The sequence below is a fragment of the Puma concolor genome, chromosome B2 (assembly GCF_028749965.1).
Source record: "Puma concolor isolate L17-30 chromosome B2, mPumCon1.1.hap2, whole genome shotgun sequence".
NCBI classification, from domain to species: domain Eukaryota; kingdom Metazoa; phylum Chordata; class Mammalia; order Carnivora; family Felidae; genus Puma; species Puma concolor.
In genome coordinates this window covers 64,460,638-64,479,215 of record NC_141671.1, presented here as the reverse complement: position 1 = coordinate 64,479,215, position 18,578 = coordinate 64,460,638, and the positions used below count along the sequence as shown (strand labels likewise).

Genomic DNA, 18,578 nt, shown 5'->3' with positions numbered 1-18,578 from the left:
GTTAAGCGTCCGACTTCAGCCAGGTCACGATCTCGCGGTCCGTGAGTTCGAGCCCCGCGTCAGGCTCTGGGCTGATGGCTCAGAGCCTGGAGCCTGTTTCCGATTCTGTGTCTCCCTCTCTCTCTGCCCCTCCCCCATTCATGCTCTGTCTCTCTCTGTCCCAAAAATAAATAAACGTTGGAAAAAAAATTAAAAAAAAAAAAAATTAAATGTTCTACTTTCATTAAAGACATTTATGCCCAAAAGTAAATTGTATAAGACTGGCCACAAATTTTATATGCCATTGCAATTAACTTAATGACAGCCAATTCCTTCCTGGTCAAACACCCATAAGCAAAATAGAAGAGTTTTGTTGACAAAGCATCATCAAAAAATAAATTTAAATTCATAGATTTTTCTGTTGTTTTCTATTGCAAGCATCAGTGAAGTGGGAAAATGGTCTCTGTTTGTAGAACATGTGTATGTAAGTATGTGTGTATGCATACACACACATACACACACAAGTACATTAGTATCTCTAAAAGAGCTGAGTGCTACCTAACTCTTGAACAGAGAAGAAATGGTAGCACTAAGATGGACCTAACTGCAAATACGTAAGAATGGTCATTTCTTTAATTTGCTTCCATTTTAAGTAGCTTCAAAGCAGCGTAACTTGTGGAGTGTATTTGGAAATAATAATTTGTAAATGTGGATAATGCCAATATCTGTTCCAGCTATTTTCCTCAATAAATACGGCACTTGTGAAAGGCAGCAGTAATAATGACAAGCCATGCCTAACGGTATCCATAAAATTCTATTACATTCTTCAGTTTCTGACACGTTACTCTTGATAGAAGATAAAAGAAAAGTAATATTAAGTTATTGGGACTATACATATTTATAAATGGAGTGAATTTGCATAAGGTAGTGATTGAACTTTATAATTTGAATATGTTCCTCCATAATTATCACAAAGAATACATAAGTTTAATTTATTCTTTAACACACCTTCCTCTGAAATGTAAGCTTTGATAGGGTACAATTTTAATTTGAAGCATTATTATTTTTTAAAAGCCTCATTTGAATATTTTTTTTTCATTTCAGCAAGTATCTGACAAAAGCTCTCATAATTATCTTACAAGCCAAATTAAGAATTGTGGGTGGGAAAGAGGTAGAGTTGAATGTATTTGTACATGATTTAATTATCATGCCACAAGAACATCAATGATAATCAAGATGGCAGCCATTGCTGGTGTTATGTGAACTTGTCAGCTTCTGTTCTGTTCAGGATTTATTAAAGATTTGCATGAAGACTTAGAGGATAGGTTTATCAAATTTTAAGGTGATATAAAGCTGGGAGCTATTTCACTGGAAAGAAAACTAATAGAATGACATTCGAGACCAAAATTCAGAAGATAAAATGTAATAAGGACAAAGATCAATTCCTACTCTGCAATTGAAAAAGGCAACTGAACAACAACAGGATGGATGAAAATCTGACTTGGCATAGGTTTTCATTAAAATAAAAGAGAGGGAACTTCAAACTGACCACATGTTTGTATAAATCAAAAGTGCGATATCACTGTCCAATTAAAAATTTGTTAAGAAGATGGATCTCATGTCAAATGTACTTACCATGCACACAGACAACTCTGCCATGGGAAGAATAATTCAGACATAATGCCTTAGACCTCACCTCACCCACCTAGCTCCATAATTTCCATTTCAAACAACCTACAGAGTATACATTTTTGGGTATTGAAACTAAATCTGCTTATTATTTTTCTACTTCATTGAGCTACAGTTGGAAAATTATATATAGTTAAGGCATACAACTTGATGATCTGATCTACATTGTGAACTATTCGCCACAATTAAGCTAATTAACATATCCATCACCTCACAGATAATTACCCTTTTTTTTTCTTGTGGTAAAAACACATAAGATCTAACCTTTTAGCAAATTTCAAGTATACAATATTAATTATAGTCTCTTTGTTGTACATTAGATCTCTAGAAGTTATTTATCTTGCATAACTAAAGCTATACACTTTGACCAACATCTCCCCTAGCTCCCTCATCCTAGCCTCTGGTAACCACCATTCTACCTCTGTTTATATGAATCTGACATTTTTGGATTTAGACATATAAGTGAGAACATGCAGTATTTGTCCTTCCTTATATCTGGCTTAACTCACTTAGCATAATGTCCTCCATATGCATCCATGTTATTACAAATGACAGGATTTCCTCCTTTTTAAAGACTGAATAATATTCCATTATGTGCACACGTGTGTGTGTGTGTGTGTGTGTGTGTGTGTGATCACATTTTCTTTATCCATTCACCTGTCAACACATGTTTAAGTTGTTTGCATATCATGGGAGTGCAAATATTTCCTTGAATTGCTGGTTTTATTTCCTTTGGATAGATACCCAGAAGTGTAATTGCTGGGTCATTAGGTAGTTCTATTTTTAATTTTAAGAAACCTCCATGCTCTTTTCTACGGTGGCTGTCCCAATTTACATTCCTACCAACAGTGCACTAGGATTCCCTTTTCTCTGCATCCTTACCAACACTTCTTATCTCTTGTGTTTCTGATAATAGCCATTCTGACAGGTGTGAGGTGATAGCTCGTTATGGTTTGATTTGCATTCCCTGATTATTAGTGATATTTGGCAACTTTTAATGTACATGTTGGCCATTTGTATGTCTTATTTTGAGAAATGTCTAAGTCAGGTTCTTTGCCCATTTTTAAATTGTGTTACTAGGGGTTTGCTGTTGAGGTGCTTGAGTTCCTATATATTCTGGATATTAACTAGGGGGGTATAATTTATCACTCAGTTTCCAAGAAAGGAGAGAGGTTAGAAGGAAAATGTCCCCTGGATACTGAACATAGAAAATAACTCAGAAACATGGTCCTAGATGCAATTAGACATCTTGGCCATTATGTGAGAAAACAGAAAAAGAAGCTTAAAAATTAACTTCACAAGGTCATTTCATTTAGCCCTCTGCTCCCAGTGGTTTTAAACGCTTAAGGCAGATGCAAAAGCCCAGATCTAGAGAAATAATTTTTTATTTTTCTCCCTAGGACTACTTAAAACTTTCATCAGATGGATTAATGAACGCCTGAATAGAGAGGGGCTGGAGATCCGAAGGGGAAACTATAATTGTATATATAGGTGTTGGGAGTAGAACTCAAGTATGCTACTTTATAAATAATTTTTAAATATGAGCATAATTCCACTTATTAGCCATGTATCCTATCTGAGTTGTTTAAAACCTTAGTTTCTCTATAAGGATGATAGCATTTTATACTTCCTAGAGCTATTGTGAGAAATAAATAATGAAATAAGATAAAACATTTAGCACATTATAGGTAACCCATAAATCTTAGCCATTACTCACAAAAGTTGTCCTTTTATTTTCTTAGCCATCAAAATTTACTAATAAGCCTTTTTGTGTTTACTAAACTAGCCATTGGGCATAAAATATAGACACAGAATTTTTTAATTTTGATTTTTTTCCCAAATCAAATCTTAATTGTCCCACCAAAAAATATAAAAAACAAAAACAAAGGAACAAAGCCACTCTAGTAGAAGGAGTTAGTTTTAAAAAAAATACACAGAAGCATCGTCTCAATCTTAAACTCCAGTAGAAGTATATGGTCAATAGTACTGGGCATACTTGCCACATTTTGCTCTGCCCTAAATAAGACCACACAAGTTCAGTCCCATTCCTGATATATCCAGAAAGTCCATGAGTATTTTCTGGGAATTATTATCAGTGTGTTAGGAGTTAGGAATCCACATAAAAGAAAGAGTTAAGAGAAATGGGATTTTATTGACCTGATAAAAGCTAAACCTTGGTAAAATATACCACTGGTTCCCAAATATTTGAAGGACTCTAATACTTGAGGCAAATGACTTATTTGCCAGAGGGCAGACTGGAAATAACAAAAAATGACTAAAAAAGAGATTTGGGGTTAATATGCTGGGACAGTAAAAGAGAACATGGGATTTAGAATCAAAAGCCCCCAAATCCAGTCCTGGTTCTACTTTTTATTAGCTCTTTGACTTTAGGCAAGTCACCTAAACTCTCTGAGTCATACAATCCTCATAAATAAGGTAACAAAGTTAATAATAATAATTGTATGAGCAAGCACACATAAAATGTTTTGAGACTTTAAAATGATTTGAAAATGGTAATAACAATAAGCCATAAGAATGGGGTATCCCACTGCTGAAAATATTCAACTGGGCCTGACCCATTATCACTGCAGGGGGTCCCTTTACTGGAGGAAGATAAGACTAACTATTTCAAGTACAATTAATTCACTTACTACACATTTTATCTCAAAGGCAGTAAACAGTAATGAAAGAAGAATTACAATGCATCACTAATGTCAATAATTTAATTCGGCTAAAGACTGTAGTTAATATCCACAATCCTCACAGAATTCATGAATAGGCTGGAACTCCACAAAGATACTCGTCAACTTAACTCTGCAAACATCAGCTTAACTCAAAACTCCAAAGTATGACCAACGTGTCCTAGATCAAATTACGGTTCATTCATTTCACCTAAACTATGTCTCTACATTTGTGCTGCCAATCTTAAAAATATATAGAACTTTCTGGATTGTAAAGGCTCTGTCAAAATCTCAAATTTCAGCCTTTGGATAGTTAATACTCTTCTTAGGCCCATCTGCTTGCTATATTTTGGGTTTATTTTTATTAATGTTAGGAAATAAGTGAGCCCTGAGACAGTAATGGCTGCCAGTTGTTCCAAGTTTACTTACCCTCTGACCTTCTTTTCCAGGTGGACCTTGTGGGCCTTGTATCCCCAGGGAACCCTGGTGTGGGGTGGGGGTGAAGAACACATGTTAATAGACGGTTTCAAGTACAGTTGCCTCACAAAGCATGCTGTGAAAATTAATACCTACTTTATTGATTAAGCAAATCTTTTTAAATGATTTGAGTTTTTCCAAAGTTAGACTCTGTAATATATTAAAAATGGTAAGTTCTTCGGCGACTGGCTTATCTTTGGAGTTAACTTCAGAAAAGAAAAAAAAAAGGCGATTCCAAATCAGGTGTGAGACCAGTGTTCACTTCAATAAAGACTCCCATATGGTCAGAACTATGTTTCACCGAACTACCATAAATAAGTAGTAACAATATTTTCAAGCAGGGAAAAAAAGTCTCTTTCTATATTTGAACTCTATAAATACAGCCACACTTTTCGTTGAGAGTAGCTCTGTAAGTATCCTCTGAGAAAACACATGGTTATGATGTTGGCTTCAACATATGTCTCTTCATAGCATTTAATTTTTAGTATCACAGACATTATTTAACACTTTCTCACAGCTTATCAAGAGGCAGAAAAATAATCTTTTTTTCAGGTTATAAAAAAGGCCCAGGAAATCCCAGGTGCTGTTAATCTGCCAATTAAGTCTCCTGATTGTCAGTTACTTTTATACGAGAATTCTTACTCAACATGAAACTCAAAATGATCATATGGCTATTTTTTAAAATTGTCAGTAATTATTGCCTCTTTTAAAGTTTCTTCTTAGCTCTCCTGATGCTTCCTTCTTCCCCATTCCATCTTTTAAACATGAGAGTTTAGGCTTATTTTCTTCTCAGTGCTCATTACCTCCCCATGATCTCATGTACTGAGGGCTTTGAATATTCTAGGCCAGTGACTCCAAGGTTTATAATCTAGGTTATTTTCTGAGCTGCATATTCACATATCCAACTGCCTGTTTTTGATACTCACTCTAATATCTCACAGGCATCTGAAACAGCACATCAGACACTGAACTTGGGACCCTCTCTCCCAAACTGGATTCTCTTCCAGCATTCCCCAACTCAGTAAATCCACACAACACTCTGCTAGTGCTCATGCCAAAAATCTAGAGCTCAACCTCCACACTTTCCTCTCTCAAATCTCTCTTTCATATCCAATTACCAAGTCTGGTTGGTGCATCTCCAAAGTATATTTGGAACCATCTATTTCTTTACATCACAACAGCTCCAATGATTACTTCTTGCTTGCTCATCTGTAAGAACTTCTCAGTTGAACCAGACACCAACCTCCCCAACCTCCACGTCACAGCCAAACTGATCTTAAGAAAACACCTGACCTTCTCTGACTTTCCACAGGATGGGATGAATGTCCTGGTTCATCAGTCCTAAAGTGCCTTATACTTGTCCTTTAAACTCCTTATCATAAGTTCATTTAAATGATTGCTCAGGTAATGAATTCACCAAGCTCTAAGGATAACAAGTAGAATCTGTGTCTTATTCAATACTATGTGCCTATTAATGTCTGAATGAAAAAATTTATAGTGGGAAATCAATGTACTTTAATAAGTTTTTGGGTAAATCCAACAATTTTCAAAGGATTTTACAAATATTAATGATTAACCTATCATACATATAATGCTTAAATGGTTTGGAATAAATGAGAAATCTAGTAATTCATATTCAAACAAATCTGAATTTACCACCATTCCAGAAGAAACCGATTTGTTACCTAATTTTAAAAAAATTATGATACATTTGTACATTATGACCTTTTTTCTTTAAAAGCTGTGGTTAATTTTAAACTAAAACATCAGATGTGCTTGTAATGACCTATAATTATTTATTATATGTATATTCATTTTTTTACAGAAGAAACTTAAGTTTTAATGAATGTCATAATGTGCATAATTTCACCATCTAATTTTATTTGAAATAAAAAAGTTATAAACATGTTGTAATTTTTCATTCAGATAGCTCTCATTTGATTAAAGTTGTCAGTATTTAATATAAATTACTGTAACTCATTTTCAAAAAGCATTAATACAAAAAATTCTGCATGTATCACAAATCCTCAGTGTTTCCTCAAATCTTTCTGATTCCTTCCAAACAAAACACTAGTAAAAAGTATGTATTTATTACTTTCATTTCTTTTATTTATTCTTGGAACAATTTAATATCATAGGGACATATAAAGCCTATGTTTTATTGATTTAGGGAGGAATAAAAAACAAGGAATGAAAAAAGTGATCAGTTCTGTTTGATTTTTTACAAAAAATACCTGCCAAAAGATATATAACAGAGGAAAGCTGGCTAATTAGGCCAACTTAAGGATGGCAAATTTATAATGTGCATAAGCAAAACAACCTCTGAAATCCAAATATACCAAGTATTAATTACAATGTAATTACAGGGAGTTGTGTCATCTTTTTATAAGAACGACACAATCTTGGCTTTAGATTAAACTCCTTGCTTTTACCCTTAGGAAACTATTATAATTTCATGAATAGTCAAACTTATATACAACATTTTTGATATCTATACAAATGTTGACAGCTCTTTCAGTGTTTTTCAACATGAGATACTAAAACATACACCAAATATTCATCAAGGGAGTACAATTAAGTCTACATGTAATCAAAATTGCATTCCCTTTTCGTTGGAGAAATTGTATAACAAAAGCCTACAAAAATGCAAAAATATTAAACTTGATTTGGAATGGATTCAAAAATATTTATGAGACCCTTTTGTGTGCAAAGTCCAAATGGTACACTCACACATAAGCTCACTAGTATGCCTCCTGAATGTTCATGATTCTGAATCCCATGCCCCACCCCCACCCTATATTTGCTAAGTCTAGAACCCAGATAGGTTTTTGATGAAAAGTTAGGGAATTATTTTTAATCTTCAATGGATTATTCACTATTTGGATTATCCATGACCAATTTTTAATCCTAGCCACATTACATTAATATTCAGAATATTTGGGGGCTGTCTTTATTGAAAGTAGTTGATATTAATGAAGAAAAATAATATCAGTATTGTCATTAGTAAAACATAGGTCAATCAAGTATAAAAAAAATTATATTTCTTCCCCAATAAGAAATTAAAATTTGGGGATGATTCACTATTTGCAATTATCCAGTTTACTACTCCGTTCATTTAGTAAAATCAAACAGTGAATTTGCTGATCACTTACTATTGAAAATTATAGATATATCTAAGCTCCAGCCTACTTAAACTTGGGTGGAGCTCACCATTTGTCTCAGAACTTTTGCCCAATTCTTTCTTTCTCTGGCCTTGTAAATGCCATTATGTGTGTACTTTACTTACTCTTATTTGACTATGAGTCCTAGAGGACAGAGCATCATTTGTTTTCTATCCTCTACCACACTTATAGAAGAGACTCAATATATACTTAGTAAATTGCACCATCAGGAAGAAAACACCAGGATGGAATACTGGGTGGTGGTGATAGGAAACAGATTTCTGGTTGATATCTAATCACAATTATTTTCAAAACTTGAACTTAAATACATTGGATAACTTTCTATCTTGTCTGTATTTCTCATCTAAAGTAATTCAATGATCTGATGTCTAAGAGTAAAATGGCCTTACAATTCATGTAAGAATTAATTATTTACCTCTTCTTATATCATCTCCATTATGGAACTTATTTAAATCTTCAACCACTATTTGATATTTTATAATTTAAACCACTTTTAAATTAGAGAATCATTTTATGTATCTTTGTGTACATGGCATATTTGTATAATCTGTGCATTGTTTTCTTCTTTGATTTTATTTGCTGAAGAGTAATGCCAATTTATTTTTTATACTTTTTTCATCTTAGTCTGCTCTGAAAATAACCATAAACTGGATTATTCCTAATTTTTCACGAACATAAAGATTTGCTTCTTTTCTGAAAGAGAAGTATAAGAACGTATTTAGGATATTCATGATGTAAATATCTGCATATGTCTACAGAGGCATTCATTCCTTTTATTTTTTTTAATTTTATTTTTTTTACATTTATTTATTTTTGAGAGACAGAGCACAAGCAGGGAAGGGGCAGAGAGAGAATGAGACACAGGATCTGAAGCAGGCTCCAGGTTCCAAGGTGTCAGCACAGAGCCCGATGTGGGGCTCGAACACACAAACCTGACCCTGAGATCAGGACCTGAGCTGATGTTGGACACTTAACCGACTAAGCCATCCAGGCGCCCAATTCCTTTTTTTTTTTTTTTTAAGTGGAATCCTGGACATTAAAAATGTTGACAGGGAAAGGAATTCATAAGGCTGTTGCCTCTTTTAGCTAGACTAAAACTATGTAAAAAATAGTCCAAACTAGCTAAATCATTTTAAGTTCCAGTGGACAGCTATTATAGTGTGTTACATTTCACATAGCTCTCTCTGGACAATCTGCTATTTAAGACAGTCTAGAGCTTATCATTATGGAAGCCCATGTAAATATTTAACTGAGAAATTACTTAGAATTAACTGGTTCAGAACAGAATTTTGAAGTGTTTAACAAATACAGTAAATGTTTAGTAGAGTTAATAGGGTAGATTAATTGCATTTAAACACATTTTCATTTGTGTAGGAGGCAAGATATATTCATGACTTCTTAATCAAAGAAAGAAGCTGAAGTAAAAAAGGAAGTTTCATTTTGAAGTATTATTCGCACTCCCTTGCCAGGGATGTTGCAGAATATATGATACCTAAAACGTATTTCAACAAAAATGTTATGCAAGTAAGTGTATCTTAACTGTTATGATTATTGCTTTAGGATATGCTTCATAGACTTGAAACATAAGATTAAGCAGAATCTTCATAGATTCTTAAAATACCATGAGAGCATTTTCTGTCTTTCAAATAGAGTGTACAAAATTAAAATGGAAAACAGAGTTTATCCGTCTTTATAGAAAATTTCATGCCTTTAATATGAGAACAATGGGAACAAATTTTATAAGCTGGAGACATAAGAACAAAAAAACAAAAAGCAAATTAGTGTAAATGTAACAGACATATAGTCCAGTCATGGGAAATGGTTTTCTCATATTAGTTCTGAGAAGTGGAATTCAAGAATGTTTATGTTAATAAATTAAAGGAGTGACCAGTTTTACATCATTTCATAAATTGTCATGACACAAGAAAGAATTTCCCTTAGGGTGTGTAGGTATTCAGAAAAGGTATTTTATGTTATATATAAAAACCCTAACATTTTATCATAAGCAGTTGTCAGTACACACTAGGAAACAAATGTCTTTGAAATAAAAAAAAATAGAATTTCTTTCATACACTAAAAAAAAAAAATGCGCTGACAAACCTTTCCAATAATACTGACAAGAGAAGAATAAGAAGAGCTGTCACTAGAAAAAAAAAACAAACTATAAAATATTTGTATGGACAGGAATATTTCCATCATTATCAGTTATAGTAAACAGGTTCCATACTTGGATGGACAGTTTTATCTTACCTTAAACAATTTAAAAAAGAGGTTATTTGTAGTGCTTTCAAAATTTAACAATTTCATTGGAAAGCCTTGCCAGCATTTTGGACATGAGGCCAATTAATTATGATTGCTCCATGTGGTTACAGAGATAAATTTTAATAGTAATCTTTTTCTATGTTTTCTGAACTGAGAAATCACATCTCTTTTTATTTTTTTTTTTTAATATTTTGACAGAGAGAGAGAGAGAGAGAGAGAGCAGGGAAGGGGCAGAGAGAGAGAATTACAAGCAAGCTCCATGCTGTCAGTGCAGAGCCTGACACAGGGCTTGATCTCATGAAGCGTGAACCAAAATCAAGACCTGAGCCAAAAATCGAGTTTGACACTCAACCAACTGGGCCATCTACGTGCCCCAAAAATCACATCTATTTTTTTTAATGTTTATTTTTGAAAGAAAGACAGAGACAGGGGAGGGGCAAAGAGAGGGAGAGATACAGAATCCGAAGGAGGCTCCAGGCTCTCAGCTGTCAGCACAGAGCCTGAGGCGGGGCTTGAACTCATGGACTGCGAGATTATGACCTGAGCCAAAGTCGGACGCTCAACCGACTGAGCCACCCAGGTGCCCCTCACATCTCTTTTTATATGTAGATTCTGAAATAGCAGGTTTTTAGTAACTTGATTCAGCCATGAACACTAGAAATATAAATCAAATAACAGAATTTATAGTCTGTGAATCTGGAATGCGGTGGGACATCTGTACTACCCATAAACTTTCCTCTAACAATGATTTTTGCCCCTATTATGAGATATTCTACTTTGTAAGTTGTATATATCCTCAGTTCCTTTCCACTTTGAATATTATCTAGCACAGCATTTAGTAGGCACTGAATGGCTGAATGACTGAAAAGATTCTGATTGTTTACACTTCTCTTGGTACTTCTGCTGAGGTGAGAATATTAATTACCATAGCTACCGAAATTCAAATTAAAAATTTATATTCTTCATACACAAATGCCACTTGATACCAAAATAATCCAAGTTATTTTTAATTCTTATGTGGTAAACTTGCAAAATAGATGTTCTACTTCTATTTGGAGGAGTTGCTCTTCATTAGAGAAAGAAATATAAATTCTATTAATTTATCTCATATTGATGAGGATTAAGTACTTTTTGAAAAAAAACCAACATGAACTGAAGAGATTAAAGTATCTATACAAACCATTAATTAATAAGAAATAGAACCAATCAAATTATTTAAAATGCTTATGTCATTTAAAACAATGTAGTTTCAGGGCATCTGGGTGGCTCAGTCAGTTAAGCATTTGATATTGGCTCAGGTTATGACCTTGCAGTTTGTGGGATTGAGGCCCACCTCAGGCTTCACACTGACAGCAAGGAGCCTGCTTGGATTTCTCCTCTCCCTCTTTCTCTGCCCCTCCCTTGCTCGCTCACTTGCTCTCTCTCAAAATAAGTAAATAAACTTAAAAAAATAAAATAATATAGTTTCATATTTGGTAATTATTCTTGCCTTAATTGACTTGTCACAAATATTTTCATATTTTGTTAATTTCATATTTTTAGATTACTTGACTATGAAAAACTTTATGTAAATTTGCTTTATTTCAGACCTAACCCAATAATGAAATGGTTTAATTTCAGTTATCTCAAGGTTATGTTGACAAGTAGGCTGATGGTCTGTCAAATCCATTTGTATCATCTGTCTTAATGATTTATGTGAGCGAGAATATGATTGATTCAGTGTTAATGTTGAATCTGATCATAATAACAATCTGTATTTTTGGATTGGCTTTGTCATTCACTGGCCACATGGGAGACATGGTTTCCCTGCAGAAAAAGGAAAAATCTATACATAGGTTGTTTTTAAGTGTCTTCCAGTAACTTCTGGGAATGGACAACATCATACAAACATAATACCAAATTTAATATCATGAATAACTTTTGCATTTGGGCGATGCAACATAAGTGACAAGACTGAAGGAAACTTAATCTAGTAATTTTGGGATTAAAACATAAATCAATATAGAGATATTTACACATCACATGAAAGACCTAGGAATTTAATGCAGATAACTGTGAAGATGGTTAATACAGTATCAGACTATGTAAATGACAACTGATTAAGGTGGTAAACACCAAACTTTTAAGAGGGGGAAAATGCTCTATAGTGTAGAAAGAAATTTTAGAAACATATTACTAACATACATTGACGACTTCTCTGTTTAACTTCTTTTCACTGGCCTTCCTCCTTTCTGCCAAGAGCATCCATTTCCCTCAGGATGATTAAGATCATAATAGTGTAAGTGTAAAGACAATGGAAGAGTCAATGTTCAACTTTTGATAACTAAGAGTTCATATAAGACAATAGTCTGGAAGCTAGGCTCCATTAATGGAAAAGTGTCAAGTACCTCATCATCATACATCAAGAGATATCCTCATAGATCACAAAGTTTAACCATGTATCACATGGCACAGAGGAAGGAGCAGATAGAGGTTGTTTCTGCCCAACCAGAAAGAGAATTGAAAACATGTCCTTCCCTTCTGTTTCCTTGCATGAAGAGTTTCAGGAGAAGAATGGTGTATTAATCAGATATCAGTACTCCTGCTTTACCTCTTCTTAGGAAACCAGGAAGAAGAAGAATTCATAATGCATCGTATTTTTAATCAGACAATAAGTGAAACCTTTATAATTCTGATCGAAATAATTTCCAACCTAGAATTCAATACCAAGATAAACTAGCAATCAAGTGTGCAAGTAGAATAAAAAAATTTTAGACTTGTGAAATCTCAGAAAACTTACCTCCCTTTTTACATTTTCTTAATAATTCGCTTGAAGATGCATTCACATAAATGAAAGAGTAAAACCAAAAAAGGAGATGATGGTAAAGAAAATTTGGAATCAATCCAGAAAAAAAAAAAAAAAAACAAAAGGCATCACAGAATGAGAATTTTGTAGTTTTCATGGAAAGCTAGTGGCCAAGAATGGTCTTAATGGGACTCTTCCAAATAAAAGACTCAGTGACAGAATTTGAAAAATATGGAGGATAAGGGTGCCAGGGTGACTCAGTTGGTTAAGCATCCGACTTGGGTTCAGGTTATGATCTCAGGGATTGTGAGTTCAAGCCCTGTATTGGGCTCTGTGTTGACAGCTCGGAGCCTAGAACCTGTTTCAGATTCTGTCTCCATCTATTTCTACCCCTTCCCCACTCATGCACTGTCTCTCTTTATCTCTCTAATATAAAAAAATAAACATTAAAGAAAAAAATAAAAACATGGAGGATAGTTACAGGGCAAACAGAGAGATAATTAGAAACACCAGAAAACAAAACAAAACAAACCACAACAAAACTATTCAATAAAAGAAAAGTACACCATGTGGCTCTACAAATACCGATGTGTACATAGTCATAAAATTGTGAAAATTTTATATTTTTTAAATAAAAGTAATACTATAACTCGATTAACAAATCACTTGTGGTTAGGCATCTAGATTGTTTCATTATTTTACTATTTCAAGCAATGCTGAAAAAATAGCCTTGTACACACATTAATTTCATAAATGAATGAGACTATCTGTAGTTAAAATTTGAATATTTGATAAACATCAAATTGTCCTCCAAGAAACTGTATCCACATACATTTCCCTCACAACGTGTAAGTGTTTTTCCACACTTTTGCCCACATACTGTACTATCAAACTTTTTGACCTTTGCCAATCTTTTTATTGTGGTGAGAATATTTATGTATTTATTTATTTATTATTTATTTATTTATTTATAAATGTTTATTTATAGAGAGATTTATTTTAGAGAGAGAGAAAGAGCACAAGCAGGGAGGGGCAGAGGAGAGGAGACACAGAATCTGAAGCAGGCTCCAGGCTCTGAGCTGGTAAGAATATTTAACATGAGGTCTATTCTCTTAACAATTTTTAAGTGCATAATACAGTATTAACTATAGGCACAATATTGTACAGTGGATCTCTAGAACTTATTAATTTTGTGTATCTGAAACTTTACATGCACTGAACAACAGCTCTGTAATTTCTCCCCCCAGCTCCTGGCAACTATCACTCTACTCTTTGTTTCTGAGTCTCACTATGTTAGATACCTCAAATAAGTGGAATCATACATTATTTGTCCTTCTGTGACTGACTTATTTCACTTAGCTAATATCCTTCAGGTTCTTTCATGTTGTTGCAAGAGGCAGGATATCATTTTTTTAAAGGCTCAATAATATTTCATTGTATATATACACCGTGTATTTGTCCATTTACCCATCAATTGACATTTAGGTTGTTTCCGTATCTTGGCTATTTGTTATAGGCGTATGAAAAGATATTCAACATCAGTAATCATCAGGGAAATAAAAGTTAAAATCACAATGAAATATCACTTCACACTTGTTAGGATGGTTACTTTAAAAAAAACATAAATGTTGGCAAGAATGTGGAAAAACTGGAACACATGTACCCTGTTAGTGGGAATGTAAAATGGTGCAGTGGCTATGAAAAACAGTATAGAGGTTACTAGAAAAATTGAAAATGTAACTACATATGATCCAGATATCCCACTTCTGGATATACATACAAAGAAATTGAGACCACTGCCAATATTGTAAGGGAAAACTAATATCTCAGGGGCATTTTGATTTATATTTCTCTTATTGTGAGTGAATTTAGATAAATTTTTATATGTTTAAGAGCCATTTTATTCTTTCTTTTATATAAACTCTGTTTACATCCTTACCCAAGTTTTAAAAACTGGATTAATATATATGTATATGAATTTCAATATGGGAATTGTTTGTGTGGCCACATTTACTAATTTTTTTTATATGGGTAAAGTAACTGCATTGTCTATTTACTAGCTTTTTGTGGATGTTAAGTGAGACAAAGTGTGCTGACAGTTTTTATATTGACAAAAAAGGCATCCTCGAAAATATTAAAATTCTGAGACTTAAGTATATCTAAAAGTTAACTCAATTTTTGTGGAAATTATATTGCAGGTCAATGAACAAGTCAATCTATATACAAATATTTCTTTAAACACAACCTTTTAGAAATGGGGGTCAAACATTTACCCTATATAATTATATCTATTTTATATACTGAATAAGTTAAGGCTGTGTCAGTGTAACTTCATTTCAGTGCAAGTCGCATTAATAAGATTAGTCATAGATGTATTACATAAGATGTATTACATAGACCCCCACCCCCGGGATATTATTCCCACGTCACTTTTCAATCTGCTGGGTTTGTAATATGATGTTTTTTCTTCATATGACAAAACTGTGATGTTCTCAAAGCCAGGAACAAATGCCTTAATTTTCAAACTACTAATCAAACACCAGAAAGTTGTCATGAAGGTAAATTACAATTAATGTTTTCTTAATATTTCAGTGAAATGGAGCAATCAGAAAGTTACCTCTGAGTTACTAAAAAAAGAGTAGTGTATCATGTGAACAAATCAATATAATTTGAGAGCCAATGTACAAATATAAAGCTATAACAAACAAGGAAATAATGGTGAACAAAAGAACAAAGCAAACAACATAAAAAAGACTCTCACATTTGCACAGAACCAAGTGGTAGAAGCCCTAGGGCAACACTTCATCAACATTTCAACAAATCTTTTGATGACCTCCACACACTCACAACAACAAATTAGGAAAAGAATGGAGAACTGACATTTATTGAGTACTTGCTCTTGTGTCAGGAATTCCACTAGATTCTTCACATAAGTAATTGAATTTAGTTCTAACAACTCTACAAAAAGAATTTTTCCTTCTTATAGATGAGAAAACAAACTTCCTAAAGGTAACATTGCAAATAAGTAGGGGACCTGAGATTTGAACTCATATATATCTGACCTCAAAATTCAATTCTGCTTTTAATATGTTCTACTTGCACTTCCAAAGAAATATTTGGAGGATAAGATTTATTTAAATATGCATCATGTTAGCCCATGAGTGGGATTTCAGGTCATCTTATCAAATTATAAGATCTGACAGGATCACCCTTGACATTTTTGATATATGAGGATATTAAACTTTAGAATATATTTTGTTGGGAAACCTAGAAGTGGTTGTAAAACAGAATAGCATTCTATAAGAAATGGAATGAAAACTCAACAGCATAGACTGAAGGGAAGTAAGAATGGCAATGCCTCCGAAGGCATCTGAGGATTAGAATTGGTGAGAGGCTGAATGAAGCAGTAGTACTGTTAGCAGTGTGGTAAATAAAAGAGCAATGATTTGCTGGATTTGTTTAAAAAGGGATGCAATGCACATTGTTGGAGACGATTCTCCATGAATATTTGGCATTTCTGCTTGTCTTACGAGTGAGGTACTAACTGCTCTATGCTCTAAGCCATCTTTTCACTCACGAGCCTAGCTAAAAGGGAATCTAGAAAATTCAAACTTAATCATGACTCAGCCACCTAATATGCTCTTGTTATCTTGCTATGGTGCTAGATTCTTAGCTAATTGACTGAATACACTGCTCACTCAGCACCCTTATGGTAGCACACTAACATAGAGCAGGGGGTTTCTGTAACTTTTGTTAACAGAAACCCATGGGGGAGGGGAAGAAAAAAAAAAGAGGTTAGAGTTGAAGAGAGCCAAAGCATAAGAGACTCTTAAAAACTGAGAACAAACTGAGGGTTGATGAGGGGTGGGAGGGAGGGAGGGTGGGTGATGGGTATTGAGGAGGGCACCTTTTGGGATGAGCACTGGGTGTTGTATGGAAACCAATTTGACAATAAACTTCATATATTGAAAAAAAATAAAAAATAAAATAAAATAAAATAAAAAATGGGTTTCTGTAAGTTTTGTTAAAAATGTATATTTCTTTATTGATATACTGGATTAATGCTTCAGGTCAAGGGGAAAGATCAGTTCAGAAACTTAAGAAGCAAATCATCTGGTTTTCTAAGGCAGATTTGGATGATTTATGGGATTGTTCAGCTGGTTGGGTCTGGGATCTAGAGGTTCATGGTTGAAATCAATGCTCTAGGTTGGCCTCATCTACATGCTTAGAGTCCTACCTATTAATAATAGCCCTCATTGAATGGTACATGAGACAAATTGAACAGTTCTGGTGTCAGCCTCTTTTGGTAAGGTTATTAAGAGTGGTGGATGAAGTGGCATATTCAAAGGAAAATTTGCCAGGAGCCAAGACAGTATAGAAAAGAGGAATGGGTATTGTTGGGAGACAATGGGTCTTTCCATGGGTCTTTCATGTTTCTGCATGTCTTGTGAGGGAGGTACTAATTGCTCTTTTGTACTTCTGTATTATCTTTTTAAAGATGCTTATACAGAAAAGCAAAGGGAATATTTGCTTACTGTTCAGAATTTTAAGGATAATGTCTTCCTCTTGGACAAAGCACTTGTTTGTTTTTTTTTTTTTTTTTTTTTTTTTGTAGTCTATTAAAAAAGATTTGAGTTCCCTAAACTTGGAGTTTCTCAGTTGTGACACAAATCCATTGTATGTGCAGCACCTGGATTATTCCTGAGGTTTGGTGGCAAGGGCATCATGAAGCTCGCGCTGCCTGCTGCCATGAATAACAATACCTTTGTCTTTGACTCAGAATCTCAAGTTTTCTGCTAGGATCCATTAAACTGTGGCAGGCTAAACTATTACAAGTAGGGTATAATTTCATACCTTCCACAGTTCTTGACACTGTGGAAGTCAAACCCTTTCTTTATATTGCAGATATGTCTAACTTAACTACTTTTTACATTTAATCTCTATCCTTTTAAAATAATTTTTTTAATGTTTATTTATTTTTGAGACAGAGACAGAGCATGAATGGGGGAGGGTCAGAGAGAGAGGGAGACACAGAATCTGAAGCAGGCTCCAGGCTCTGAGCTGTCAGCACAGAGCCCAACGCGGGGCTCGAACTCACGGACCGTGAGATCATGACCTGAGCCGAAATCGGACACTTAACCGACTGAGCCACCCAGGCGCCCCTAAAATAATATGATAAAAGACAGGATTTTTAAAAATGTTATTAAAGAGATAGATATTAGATTATATGCAGCTAAATGAAGTAGAATTCCTTAGGAAATTTAAAAGGTGAAATAACGGAATTTCAGAATTTGAAATAATTGTTAAAACCTTCTGTTTTCACTATTAGTCAGTCTATACTGACTACTATATTAGTCAGTGACATGCCCGAAATAAAATAAATAAAAAGTTGCACATTTCAGGATAGACTTGAGTCACTTGGCCTTTCACCCAGTGTTTACTTATTTATCAAAAGAAACTTTAATAATGAATTAAAACATATAAAGCTTCTATTCATGTCTGCAGTATATTAAACAGAAGGTA

At 33.9% G+C, this 18,578-nt stretch overlaps 1 protein-coding gene across 1 annotated transcript in view; it reads right to left on the bottom strand.

The window, feature by feature from the left end:
* The window catches only part of COL19A1 (collagen type XIX alpha 1 chain), a 349,065-nt gene that overhangs the window by 147,590 nt on the left and 182,897 nt on the right, over positions 1-18,578 (bottom strand). Inside the window, exon 16 of the mRNA XM_086707174.1 lies at positions 4,779-4,832. Within this exon, the coding sequence (XP_086563300.1) occupies positions 4,779-4,832 (54 nt within the window). The remainder of the gene's footprint in view (positions 1-4,778; positions 4,833-18,578) is intronic.